At 38.6% G+C, this 12,852-nt stretch overlaps 1 protein-coding gene across 1 annotated transcript in view; it reads left to right on the top strand.

Annotated features, from left to right (window-relative positions):
- Nucleotides 1-12,852, top strand: part of itga11b (integrin, alpha 11b) — a 67,040-nt gene that overhangs the window by 50,896 nt on the left and 3,292 nt on the right. The window contains exons 19-28 of the mRNA XM_033634543.2: nucleotides 955-1,040; nucleotides 1,132-1,336; nucleotides 2,399-2,497; nucleotides 4,927-5,003; nucleotides 6,319-6,402; nucleotides 6,599-6,713; nucleotides 8,671-8,790; nucleotides 8,949-9,032; nucleotides 9,124-9,234; nucleotides 9,392-9,487. Coding sequence (XP_033490434.2) covers nucleotides 955-1,040; nucleotides 1,132-1,336; nucleotides 2,399-2,497; nucleotides 4,927-5,003; nucleotides 6,319-6,402; nucleotides 6,599-6,713; nucleotides 8,671-8,790; nucleotides 8,949-9,032; nucleotides 9,124-9,234; nucleotides 9,392-9,487 — 1,077 coding nt within the window. The remainder of the gene's footprint in view (nucleotides 1-954; nucleotides 1,041-1,131; nucleotides 1,337-2,398; nucleotides 2,498-4,926; nucleotides 5,004-6,318; nucleotides 6,403-6,598; nucleotides 6,714-8,670; nucleotides 8,791-8,948; nucleotides 9,033-9,123; nucleotides 9,235-9,391; nucleotides 9,488-12,852) is intronic.

Below are 12,852 nucleotides of genomic sequence, written 5' to 3'. Positions count from 1 at the left end.
TGCTTCTAGCTGCTTTTTAAATCTCCCACAGTGGGTAGCGCATGTAACATGTCATCAAAACGTTACACCTGTCCCTTTTACACAGATGTTAATAAGGGTGCTTTTACAACCTCCGCTGCTGGCTTAAAGGCAAGACAACTCTTTCCTCCCATTCCACAACTGAACCTTTTATATATATAACAGAAACGGATTCTCATAGAACAGTTCTTACAATATCCTACAAATTTGTGCCTTAGGAATGACATCATACATCCTTAATGTACATTTACATAATTAATGTAAAGTTACGGAGGTTACATTTAGGCAAGTAAAGTTACTTTGGTTAGGCTGAGGAAAAGAAACATGGTGAGGAAGTACCTTGAAATGACTCAAAGTTCACACTGATCCAAACATGCGACTCCAGGGCAAAGTCCTGGGCAAAAGTCCATTTTTTTGTGACCCATCCACCACCCCAACCTGCCTCTTTACAAGCACGTGGGACTGCTTCCTTGTTTACTGCCATCAGCACATTGATCAGCCTTGTGATCTCAGATATGTACAAATTTGAGTGCAGCCAACTTTTTATTGTTAAAAGCAGATAATGTACTTTCCTGTAGTGGACAGCACTGACAATCCTTTACAATAATTACTGCAAGGCATCTTGTAACGTCCAGAGCTCTTTGGGAATCACTTCGGTGAATACAAAAATAATTAGGTCGCCAGTCTGCGCTAACATGTAGCCAAAATAAAGGAACCCTATATCTTTCACAGTTTCACAAAAAGATTAATTCATTTAGCCATTTTCATATTTAAGGTTTGAGGTATACAGATTTTTTTTTTAATTCCATAGAAAATATTTAGATAACAAGTTCTAATGGGCATAATGTTATTTGAATGTGTGAATATAGTCTGTATATCTGTCTGCTAAAGTAACTAAAATAGTAATAGTAAAATAATCCTTGTCTCTTGCCATAGCTTCCTTTCTGGAACGGCTGCGAGCAGGAAGATACCTGTGTTCCCGACCTCATCCTCTACAGTCACACTGACCTCCTGGATGTTCAGTGAGTAATACCTGATCCTCATAAACACACCTGTTAGCATTAATATTTATTAGAGAGCCCAGATAATTAATATTCTGTGTTTCACCTGAAGGCAGTTCTGCAGCTCGAGGGAGCGGGCCGTCTGGTCAATCTGCAGCCACCAGAGGGCATCAGAGGGCTCGGTGTACGTGATGGAGGCTGGGCGGAGGAGGATGGTGGTGTTTGCTCGACTGGAGAATCAGGGAGAGAACGCGTATGGCGCCGCCATCCACATCTCCACCTCCTCCAACCTCCTTTTCTCCAGTCTCATTGTTAAGGTGTTGAGTTTGTTCCTCCTCTCTGTCTGATAGTAAACACACAATAATGATCCAACCTACATTCAGCTCATCAAAACTTTCTATTTGTTGTTCTGAATATATTCAGTCTAATGGCTCTTTACTGGGAAGACGTATTAATTAATCTCATAGGCAATACTTTTAGGTAACTTGCAGTGTTTCTAACACTTGGATAGCTGAAAAAACTCAATTGCACCAACAGTTATTGACTCCAGATTTGTCGCTCCTTAAATTTTTGGGGGCCAGGTGGCACATGGGCCACACACTTCCCCACCACTTCTGCCTATTTCTTAAAAATCCTACCTCAGCTCAGTCATGTGCTTGAGAAAATGCAACTGGTAGTGGGTGGGAAGTGAGGGATCATGTTGATGGCTCTTACTGGTTTGGTCAAATGCCTGCTGGAGGGTGGTAGGATGATAGGATCACAAGTGACTGGTGTGCAAAGATGAGACACAGGGTTGTCTACACATTCATACAGAAAACATTTTAGCAGCTGGAGGCAGCAACAATGGAGGAGAAACTGGTGGTAGTGGTTGCTGGATACCCAGAGCTATACGGACCAACGATAGACAGCAGGTTGTCAAACTGCCCCTGAGTCGTCCTAAAATATGCCTGGAAACGTCTATCATGGAGGGGAAGCTCCTGGACCAACTGGTGGTGCTCCCCATGACCGATCTTCTTTTGTAGGGTGTCATGTACCCACACAGATCTCCATTCCCCTCTGCCCAACAAACTATTTGCTGACAGACTCTCACCCTCAACCAGAGCTACAGCAAGTACCCTCTGCCTCAACATTTTAGGAACTAGATACTGATTACTAGGGGAAAAAAACCAGGGTTAGTGAATGGAGGTGATGTGTTTGCCTGGCAACAATAAAAAGGCAAACATGGGGAAATGTGTTCCAGCTTCGGAGTTTTGGATCAGTGTCTTTAATTGCAATAGTCGTCCATTCTGAATCAGCTCCAGCTGGCAACGTCTGCTGACGTTAATACCGACTGCAGCCTATCTACTTATGACTCATCAGGCTCCTCCCCTTCCCCACAGGACCAATCAGATATTCAGATTGAGTGTTACACTGAGGACAGACTGGCCAATCAGAGGAACTGTAACATCAGCGCTCCATTCATGAAGTCCTTGGCTCAGGTAGGTGCTGCACCTGTGTTACACCTGTGCTGATGTTTACCATGACAGATTATACACTGCTGATCTAACCTTTGATATACCTTTGAGTTCATAAACACTGACACTTGTATCAATCAAATTAATCAATCAAAATTTATTTATAGAGCACATTTAAAAACAACAGCAGTTGACCAAAGTGCTTTACAGTCAGACTAAGACACAACAAGAAATGACACACTACAACAAAGACCACGTGTTACAGAGGAATGCAGCTCTCACACCGAGTTAAAAGCCAAGGAATAAAAGTGTGTTTTAAGTTGTGATTTAAAAACAGGTAACGAGGGGGCCAGCCTAATATGCACGGTCTCCCCTGTGCTTCAGCCTTGATCGTGGGACCTTCAGAAGCAACTGGTCAGCAGGCCTGAGTGACCTTGAGGGGACATGTTGCTGTAAGAGGTCAGAGAGATAGGGTGGAGCTAGCCCGTTTAGAGATTTGTAGGTAAATAATAAAATTTTAAAATCAATTCTAAAACATAGGAAGCCAGTGGAGTGAGGCCAATATGGGAGTGATATGCTCACGCTCGCATGCTCCTGTTAACAGACGAGCTGCAGCATTCTGGAAGAGCTGCAGGCATGAGAGGGAGGCCTGGTTAATACCAGCATAAAGGCCATTACAATAGTCAAGCCAAGATGAAATAAAAGCATGTATAACCTTTTCCAAATCTCTAAAAGATAAGAAGGACCTGACTTTAGATAAAAGCCTCAGTTGGAAGAAGCTGGATTCGACAACCGAATTTACCTGTTTTTCAAATTTAAAATCATTGTCAAATACCACACCCAATTTTTTTGCAGTAGGTTTTATGTATTCTTCCAGGGAGCCCAAGTCGATATGTGATACACCACGGGCACCACTGGGTCCAAATAACAAAAGTTCAGTTTTGGCTTCATTGAAGCTTAAAAAATTCAGGGCCATCCAGGATTTAATATCCTGCAGGCAGTTCAATAATGGTTTTAGCGAATTAGAAGAAGAAGAATTTTTCTGGTTCAAGGGCAAGTAAATTTGAGTGTCGTCGGCATAACAATGGAAAGACATGCCATATTTCCTAAAAATAGATCCTAAGAGAAGCAGGTAGAGGCAGAATAGAGCTGGCCCGAGAACAGAACCCTGAGGGACTCCACATGGGAGAGGTGCTGGGGAGGATACAGTGTCATATTAAACATTATATCAACAATGCAACACTTTTACAAATACTATTTTACCACTTATTTTTTGTTTCGGTAGGAGTAAGTTCTCTGACTCGAGTGCTTATTACACTACTGAGTGAAAATGTGACCATCACAGGCTTGTTGACAAAACTATCTTTCCCCAAAGTCCATCAAGTAACTGTTGTGGTTGTATATGTGTAATTTCCTGATTTTTTTTAATCATAAATAGATAAATATAGAAAAGAAATTAAATAAAAAAAAGAAAATTAAAAAAGAAAAAGAAAAGAAAAATAATAGAAAAAAACCAACAAAATTTCTTTAGAAATTTGCATAGGGGGGTGAATTAAGTTTGAAGCTCATGTCATGGTTGATAAAACTTTCAGATTCACAGCCTGCATCACAAACTGGAGGTGTGACAACCAAGTTGCATTATTGCAAATGTAAGATCCAGTGGTTGACCAAAATTAGGAAGTAAAAGTCAGTAAATTTCAACCTCTACTGCACAGATGTTTTTTTGTAACTGTCGCTTGTGAGTCCTTCAACTTTATAGTCAGTGATCTAATATTTATTTTCTGTAGGAGGTGATTATTAATATACTTTCACCTAACATAAAAGACAGAAAACATTGGCCTTCACAGATAATACAAATGTGAGTTTACTTTAATTGTGAGCACAGACAGTAAAACAGGTGTTGTTCATACAGCTGTTACACAGTCAGACTAATGATAGTGATTAAACAGAACAGGAATATGTTTCGACGGACAGCCATCGACTGAAATCCTTCATTAGCCTAATGACCGTCCTGTAAACATGATCGCGGCCCCGCCCTGCGCTATAAGGCCCCCGAGGGCCCGCTGTACAGATGCCTGTCTGAATAAAGTCCAGTTTATTGGTCCAGACTGTGGTGCAGATTATTGTTGGAATCCTCTTAACGAGGCTGCGGCTCCTGGATCAGGAGAGCCGCAGCCGGAGGGAAACACATGAGGCACAGCTTCAGACGCTGGAGGATCTGTTAACTCACAAACAAAAAGTTTTACGTGTTGGCGTGTTACAACATCCAGAATAAACTGATGAGACCTGGTAGTAAAAGAGAGTCAGTGGCGTGATGTCCAGTAAAGATTTGAAAGTTTTTAGATAGGTTATACTGTCCTATAATGTACAAATAAATTCAGTTACTAAATGTTGTTATGTAGTCAGTGAAAATTGTTTTAAAGCCCAGAGACCTGTTTTCTCTTCCTGTGCAGGTATCTTTCCGTCTGGAGTTTGAATTCAGCCGCACTGTCTTCCTGGATCACGTCCAAGTCATCATGACGGCCAGCAGGTGAGATAGCTGATGTCACTTTGATATTTGTTTGATTTATATCAGTGTTTATTTGGGCGCAGGAAGTGAGTAAGACAAAGTTATGTGATTAACTAATAAATGTAACAACTGGTGAACCAGGTGAGAGTGGACTCACACCTGGTTCACCAGGTGTGAGTCTTTACGTCTTTACTGGTCAAAATGTAGGTTCAGTACACAGAGGAACTATCAGAGAAGGCAAACAAATCCAATAGGGATGAGGCAGAGGTCGAGTCAATCAACAGGCTAAATCCAAAACCCAAGAAAATGACACAGGGAAACAAAAGGTTGGAACACTAGACACACAAGGAGCTAAGACGAACTGGCACTGAGAGAAAACAATACACACACTAAATACTCTGATGAAGGGAAGGATAACGAGACACAGGTGAGGCTAATCAGGGCAGGACAGACAATCAGACACAGGTGAGGCCATCAAAAGGGAGGGAAAACACAGGGGCAGGAAGTGAAGTGATCTGACACGAGAGGAGGTGTGAGTTTCAAAGTAAAACAGGAAACAACATGAATGAAATAAAAAACATAACCTAGGAATCATGAGCTGTGACAGTAAAGTCCACATTAAAATCCAGTTTGACTGTTTTTATTAAAGTGATGTATTTCCTGTTGAAACGGGATGTTGAGAGGGGGTCTCATTAAGGAGGATTGTGGGGGAAACACTGTTTAAAAATATGTGATGATTACATTATATGTCTATTATTCTCACCTGTGATACAAAAAGAGATTACCATTGAAGACGGGGAAAGAAACAAGATTCTTTAGACACATTTTTGGCCATCATTTAATTAATTTTGCTGAGATTTTAGACATGGATGTAAATTTCGACATAAAAAGAAATAAATATTATTTTAAGAGGACTTGAAAGTTTAATATTAGTTTTGATTTGTAATAAAAAATGCTTAATTTTATATGAGCAGCAAGTCAAACAAAATAGCAAGATCTTGAAAGTCGGAAAGTTTTGGAAAAATCAGTTCTCACCTCTTCAAAAGGTTATTAAGGAATAAAATGACAGGATTAAGTTTAGGCTTCCTCACGAGTAAAGATATAGGCTACACGTGTGTTTTTGTGTGGGCATATTAATCACACTGTGGAGATAAATATCTGTTCTCACACCTACATTGTGGGGACTCAGCTCCCTTGTGGGGACAAACACACGGTCCCCACAAGGTGAACTGTTAAGTTTAGGGTCCAGACTTTTGTTTTTGATTTAGGAGTGAATTTAGGTCAATAAAATGTTCTCACATGTCTTTCTGTGTGTGTGTGTGTGTGTGTTAACCAGTGAGGGGGAGGAGGGATACCCAGACGACAACATCAGTGACATCTTCCTCCCTCTGAAGTACCAAACTGACCTCCTCTTCACCAGGTGAGTCACATCAGTGTCACTGTATTGTTCCTCCTTGTAAAACTGTTGTCATGGCAAGAAATTAATAGGATCCAACAAAGAAATATATTATGTGCACGTGTATACTAATGATTTAGTATTTTCTGAGCATGCAAATTACAGGCATAGACATGTTTCATTAAAGTTAAAGCAAACTCTTCCTCTTTCCTCCCGTCAGAGACCCAAACCCTCCTCGCTTTGAAATCAGAGCCGACAGCTCCTCTTCGTCCTCCTCCTCTTCCTCCTGGGACCACACAGACAGCAGGTCCCCCAACTTCAACCTCACTTATCATGTGAGTTACACAAACACAATCACTTTGTTTAGGACACTCACAGGAAGTGCAGTCTCACGGTCAGATGGGACACACTGTAGAGTGTCCACACGAGAAATCGCATGTGTGTGAATCAATGTGTGAATCAACTTTTCTAGTTTTTTTGGTGTGTTTGTTGTCTGTCCAACATCAGGCCTTTTCCTTTTTTTTTAAAAAAGATTATTTGTTGGGGCTTTTTTGCCTTTAATGAACAGGACAGAGTTAAGATTATGAAATGGGGAGAGAGAGAGTGAGGGGGGGATGACATGCAGCAAAGGGTTGCAAGCCGGACCGTTGCAGCGAAGCATCACCTCTATACATGGGGCGCCGGCACTATCCACTAAACTACCGACGCCCCATATCAGGCCTTTTCCACTGAACACATTTTGTTTCATTTTAGTTTTGTAAATGATAAAATTACTGCTTCAGTTTTTGGGTCCTGGTGTTGTGCATGTTGTCATGGTTTACTGGGACGCTGAAGAGAAAAATGCTGCTAATGATATTACTAACACCTCTGCTTTTCCTACTCTGACTAGTCAAAATATTTTTGTGAAAAAGGATTATACTTTAGTCCAGTGTTTCTGAAATGAGGGTACAGGCACCCCTAGAGGTACTTTGGAGTACTGCAGGGGGAATGAGAGATTTTATTTTTTAATTTTAATTTAAAAAGTATAAGTAATGCATGATTCCTAAAATAATTATACTAAAATAAGTTCAATATAAATGCAAATGTAAGTTTAACTAAACACTTTTTATATTTGATATTCATATTTTTAAACTGTCAGTTGCAGCAATCACATTCACCTTTGCTCACTGCGTCTTTCTACAGTAAGTTTTTCCATGCTGCTCCAAATGTCCTAAACTGACAAAATATTTCATTATTAACAAAAGTTTGAGAACCAATGCAATTATTGAAATGAATACAATTATTGAAATGAATGTAACTATTGAAATGTTGCAAACTGAATAAATAAATAAAACGTTTATTGCAAAAAAAACAAAAAAGTTGCAAAAAAATTTGAGAACCAGTGCTTTCGTCTGTAACAAGTAATCCCAAAAACCCCTGTCCTGACTGAGATGAAATGTGCTGTGGATGAATCTGAGAGATGTTGCTGACCCTCCTAACCTTTCCTCTGCGGTCAACATCAGGCCTAAACTCCCCCTTAAACAATGAAATATCAAAATTCAGTGTTCAGATGGGCATTAATTTTCCTGAACACAGTTATAGAGATGAACTCCAGCTTTCCTTGGGTCAAACTGTCACCTTGAACATCAAATATTTTCTTATCTTATAACTATTACTGATGTTTCTCTGGATGTTCTTCACATGGAAACGTCAACAGCCTGGATAGATGGGGCTCGAGAGGACAAATTGAACATGTGGCTCACAGCAGCAGAAGCAGTGAAGATCCTTGTGTATCCAACTGTTACTGAATTATAATGTGCACTGTTGAATCTCTCATATTTTTTATGTACTTGTTGAACCTTTGTGAGTAAAATATAGCCTATATGTAGCCCTGCTGGTCCTGGGATGGGAGTTATGGGAGTGGGGAGAGAAGGGATGACGTTTGTACATTCTTTTGATTGCACTTTGTTCTGCTGAGAAAGATTAGAACAGAACTTTGATCACAAAAATAGATAAAATAAAATAAAATATTGCGTAAGTTACTCATTACATTCATCTTCCAAAACAACATAATGGATCCTTCATGAAAATCAGCACTCAGGACAAACATGACATTCTGTGACAATAACAAATGTTGTTTACTCCATCAAACACAATAACATTTTGGGGTTTTTGAAAGGAATACTGGGAAATGTAGGAAACAATTGTTATATAAATTATAACAATATAATTGCAGGGAATAGTTGAACATCACTTTTAGGTTTAAGAGTTTTCTAATGTTGTTTTTATTGACATCTTTAACTTTGTGTGCAGATCCAGAACCTGGGCATGTTCTCTGTGCAGGACGTCCTGTTCAGGGCTGATGTCTGGGCTGTGACCAGGCAGGGGAACCAGCTGGTTAACATCACAGCAGTACAGTACAGCATCGAGCAGGTATGATGGGAAACTTTAAAATAAAATCATTTGTGCATAAGAAAAAACAGGTTGAGTCATGTCTATCAGTTTACACAGACTTTATAAATAAGATAATATAATACAGTCACACATTATCATCCTCCTCCTCCTCCTCCTCCTCCTCCTCCTCTCTGCAGGTAGCTGGGTCTGACTGTGTGCTGCCTCAACCCAGATCAACCAATCAGGTTACAGCTGAGGACCTGTCGCACCTGTCACAGCTGGTAAGACTGGTGATTATTTCATAAAGAGTTCATTTCAGAAGTCAGACTTTGTTAAAGACAGCTATGTTCCTCTGTGTGTCTGTCTGTGTAGAACCACAGTAACAGTGTGAGTGTGACGGTCCAGTGCAGACTGAACCTTCCGGCCTCCAGAGAGCTGAAAGTCACGCTCAGCGGACAACTTCAAATCCCTGCTCTGCTCACTGTGAGTCGACTCTCTCTAAGGAAACTTGTTTTTCAAAAGCTCTGCATGTTTTTTTCCTGTAAGGAAACACACGTGTTTAATGTGTTTTCTGTGGCTTTCCTTGATACTTAACATTTGAAGTCTTCCCACTGACTGACTCACTGACTTCCTGTTCCAGGTGAACTTCAGGTCGTTGGAGTTACTGACTGAGGCCTCCATCCAGCTGGAAGCATCCAGCCACATGTTCCTGCAGGAGGAAAGACCTGTCAGAGAGGTATGACTGTGCTCTCCACTTTCATCAACCAGTGAACAAATACACTAAGGAATGAATGAACAAACTTACAACTTAAGGGCTGTGATTTCATAGGAGTGTATTTCTTCAAATGCCAATTCACAGCTACAAACACATTAAAAAATCAGCCATTGCATCACTTTTGTCATTAAACAGAAAATATGAAGTATTAAGAATATTAAGTTAATTCTGTGACAAAGGGCAACAAGGCTAAAAATAAAAAATGCACACCTCGTCTACTTCTTACTTACTTTAGTTACACATTTATTTCAACCAAGCATTGATTTCTATCAATATTTTATGTTAAAAACTTAAATTAGAAAAATAATTCTTAGAATATAATGTTATTGTTTTGTTGTCCAGGTGTAATTGCTATCTAATGAGGAAATGTATACTTTGGTTGAGATGCCACTAATCCACAGGAAGTGCACCATAAATACACCAAACGGACATTTAGAGGAACAAAGAAACACCTGCTGCAACCAAATCGGAATCAGAAATACTTATTAATCCCTGAGAAGGAAACTGAGTCACGCTACAGCTGCTCTTATATAAAATATTCAAATTATATGAAAAATAGACAATAGAAAAAAATGAGAAGCATGTAAAAATAAGTGCAATTTGTTACAATATACAACACAATATATAGAAAGAATTCCCACGACCTAAACATGATTAAAAATCCGTGGATAGACCTCAAAAGAGCAGCGGATGAAGATGAATCGCACAAAGCTAGAAGCCTTTTGCATCGAAGAGCAAACAAACAGGAACTGAACGACTCTTAGTTGGTTACAAAAAGTGTTTTGAAGCTGTGATGCATCAAAGGGGGCGCTACTAAGCACTAACCGTGCAGGTTGCTTCAGGCCCTTTTCCTTTTCTGTTATTTTGAAACTGTAAAAAATTGAATTAAAAAAATAATCTTGCGTAAAATATTAAAGAAATGTGTTATCTCTAGCTTAATGCCCTTTGGAAATGAGGTCATCCCCTACTTACTTAACTACTTACAGTAAATGAAATTGTGACCAGAGGTGCCCAGACTTTTGCATGCAACTATAAAGTGATGAGAAATGGGATCTAGGTGTGTTAAATACAAATGCAGGTATATTATAAATGAGAATTAAATAAAAATATTAATGTAAACATATAAAGTTTAACACAGTATTAATATCAGAGTATTGCACGGTGGAATTTATGCATAAACCTTTGTACAGTTAACTGATTACTGCACAATTGAAACTATACATAGTAAATAAGTTAGTTGACTCAAGAGAGGAGTTAAACAGTTTGATGACCACTGATAATAACTGACACATACATTCAGAAATGTCTTTTTTTATTTCCCTTAATGATTAACTGACAGTGATTCTGACTCATCAACTGAACAACTAATGAACATAATTAACTGTTCATTAACAAATAAACAAACCATTTTGACTCAGTGAGTTTCTTTCTTACTCATTTAATTAATTATTCATTAACTAACATATTTCTAACTGCACATACACAGTGCTGTAACGTCTACATGTACACTGTAATAAATATGGAGCTTTGCTGCCATCTGCTGTCAGACATTGTTATTACAATAATAAAAACTGGAGATATTCAACATGAACAATGACATTTCAGTTACTCACCCACTGAGTGGGTGTAAGAAGGGGTGGACAAAAAAAGAGAAACATCTGACAATATAAAGTCATCCAACATTAGGTCTCTACAATAAGTTCTTCCTTTGTGGAGGCCTTTAAATATGTTTTTTTATTTCTTTATTTCAGTTTAGTCTCATATGTATCTGCCTTATGTTCTTTCTTTTTAAAAAAAAATGTAATGTGGAACACTAGATTTTTTCCATCTTTCTTATGTAAATTTTTGCCTTTAATTCTTCTTTTTTAAGTCTTTGAAAAGTTTAACTGTATGTAAATGACTTACGACCTGTTGTGTTCTTGTTGTTTTGTGCATACGTAATGATGATAAAGTGGTAAACAATGACTCCAACACAAACAATAATCAGCTGCATTAAGGTCAAGGTACCTTTATTAGGGTCAGGGCAGCTAAGCTGCCAGGACACTATTGTAATCCTAGATATTCTTCTTCTTCTTCTTCTTCTTCTTCTTCAGTCTCATGCCAGATATCCTCAGCTGTAAACTCAAGCCAATAGTCTTGATGGTGGCGCTACAGCAAGCGTCTAAAGTTCAAAACTTTGAAAATTCATAACAAATCAACCATACGTGCTACAACTTCACAACTTTCATCAAACTGTAGCCCCAATACTGAAGAAACTTTTGTACATTTAAACCTATTGCAAATTATGAAGTTCATCACTGTTTTTTTTTTCAAAAACTGTAAAACTTCTTAAACCTATCTCCTCCAACAATTTTTGCTCAATTGACACCAAACTTGCTACAGAGCATCTTCAGACTGTCCTACAAAAACTATGTTTCTCAGATTTTTGATTTATCAAAAACTGAGCCTACAGTGCATCAAAATGTTTGACTGTAAACGGTACTGTAAACATATACTTGGAAATTCTTGCTAAATAAATCTTCAATGTTCATGAAACAAAATGACAAAATTCTAGAGTCATGGTAGATGATGTGTGGCAAATTTCAGAATTTTATCTCAAAAACTGAATTTTTTACAGCATTTTGAATTTTGCTCTAATGTGAACAATTGGAGTCAATGTAAAAATGGCATTTTTAAACATCAGTTTTTCACTTATGGAGCAAATCAATCATTGTTACAAACAAATTACCAACATCTCCATGCTGTCTAGATGCAATATGTGTATTTTAAGATTTTTGTTTCGATAACTGAATTTTTTACAGTGGTTTGAAATCTGCTTTTCCATGCATGGACGGCTGCTAAACCTGCACGTCTGGCTTAGTCAATTTGTGAAGCTACACATGAATTGTCACTGACTAATTAGCTCAGTGAGATAGAAATTGATTCTTAGTCTCAGAGGTTGTGAGTTCAAGTCTCAGCTGATGCAAAAGGCAGATTGTGTTGCTAAATGTCTTCCAATTCTTCTGCTTGTTGCTCAGAATTGCCTAAAAATGCCCGGACCCGACCCATCGCTGCGCAGCAGCTATAATTTATAAAGCACCTTTCATTCAATCATGGAGACCAAATATAAGACTTAAGCACCTGAAGTTTAATTCAAGCTAAAATGATTTGTCTTATGACTGTTACAGGGACGAGGGCTATAGTGGCAAAATGCTGACTCCCCATAGATTTCAGTTTATACTACTTCAGTAAATGCATGATAAGAAAAGCACCTTAATATTTTTTCACTGTTAAAAGTTAAAAACTTCCACTGGTCTGATACAACATGACGTGATGTCTAATATAGA

This window comes from Epinephelus lanceolatus, chromosome 5, assembly GCF_041903045.1.
Source record: "Epinephelus lanceolatus isolate andai-2023 chromosome 5, ASM4190304v1, whole genome shotgun sequence".
Taxonomy (NCBI): Eukaryota; Metazoa; Chordata; class Actinopteri; order Perciformes; family Serranidae; genus Epinephelus; species Epinephelus lanceolatus.
This window is presented reverse-complemented; position numbering and strand designations above follow the sequence as displayed.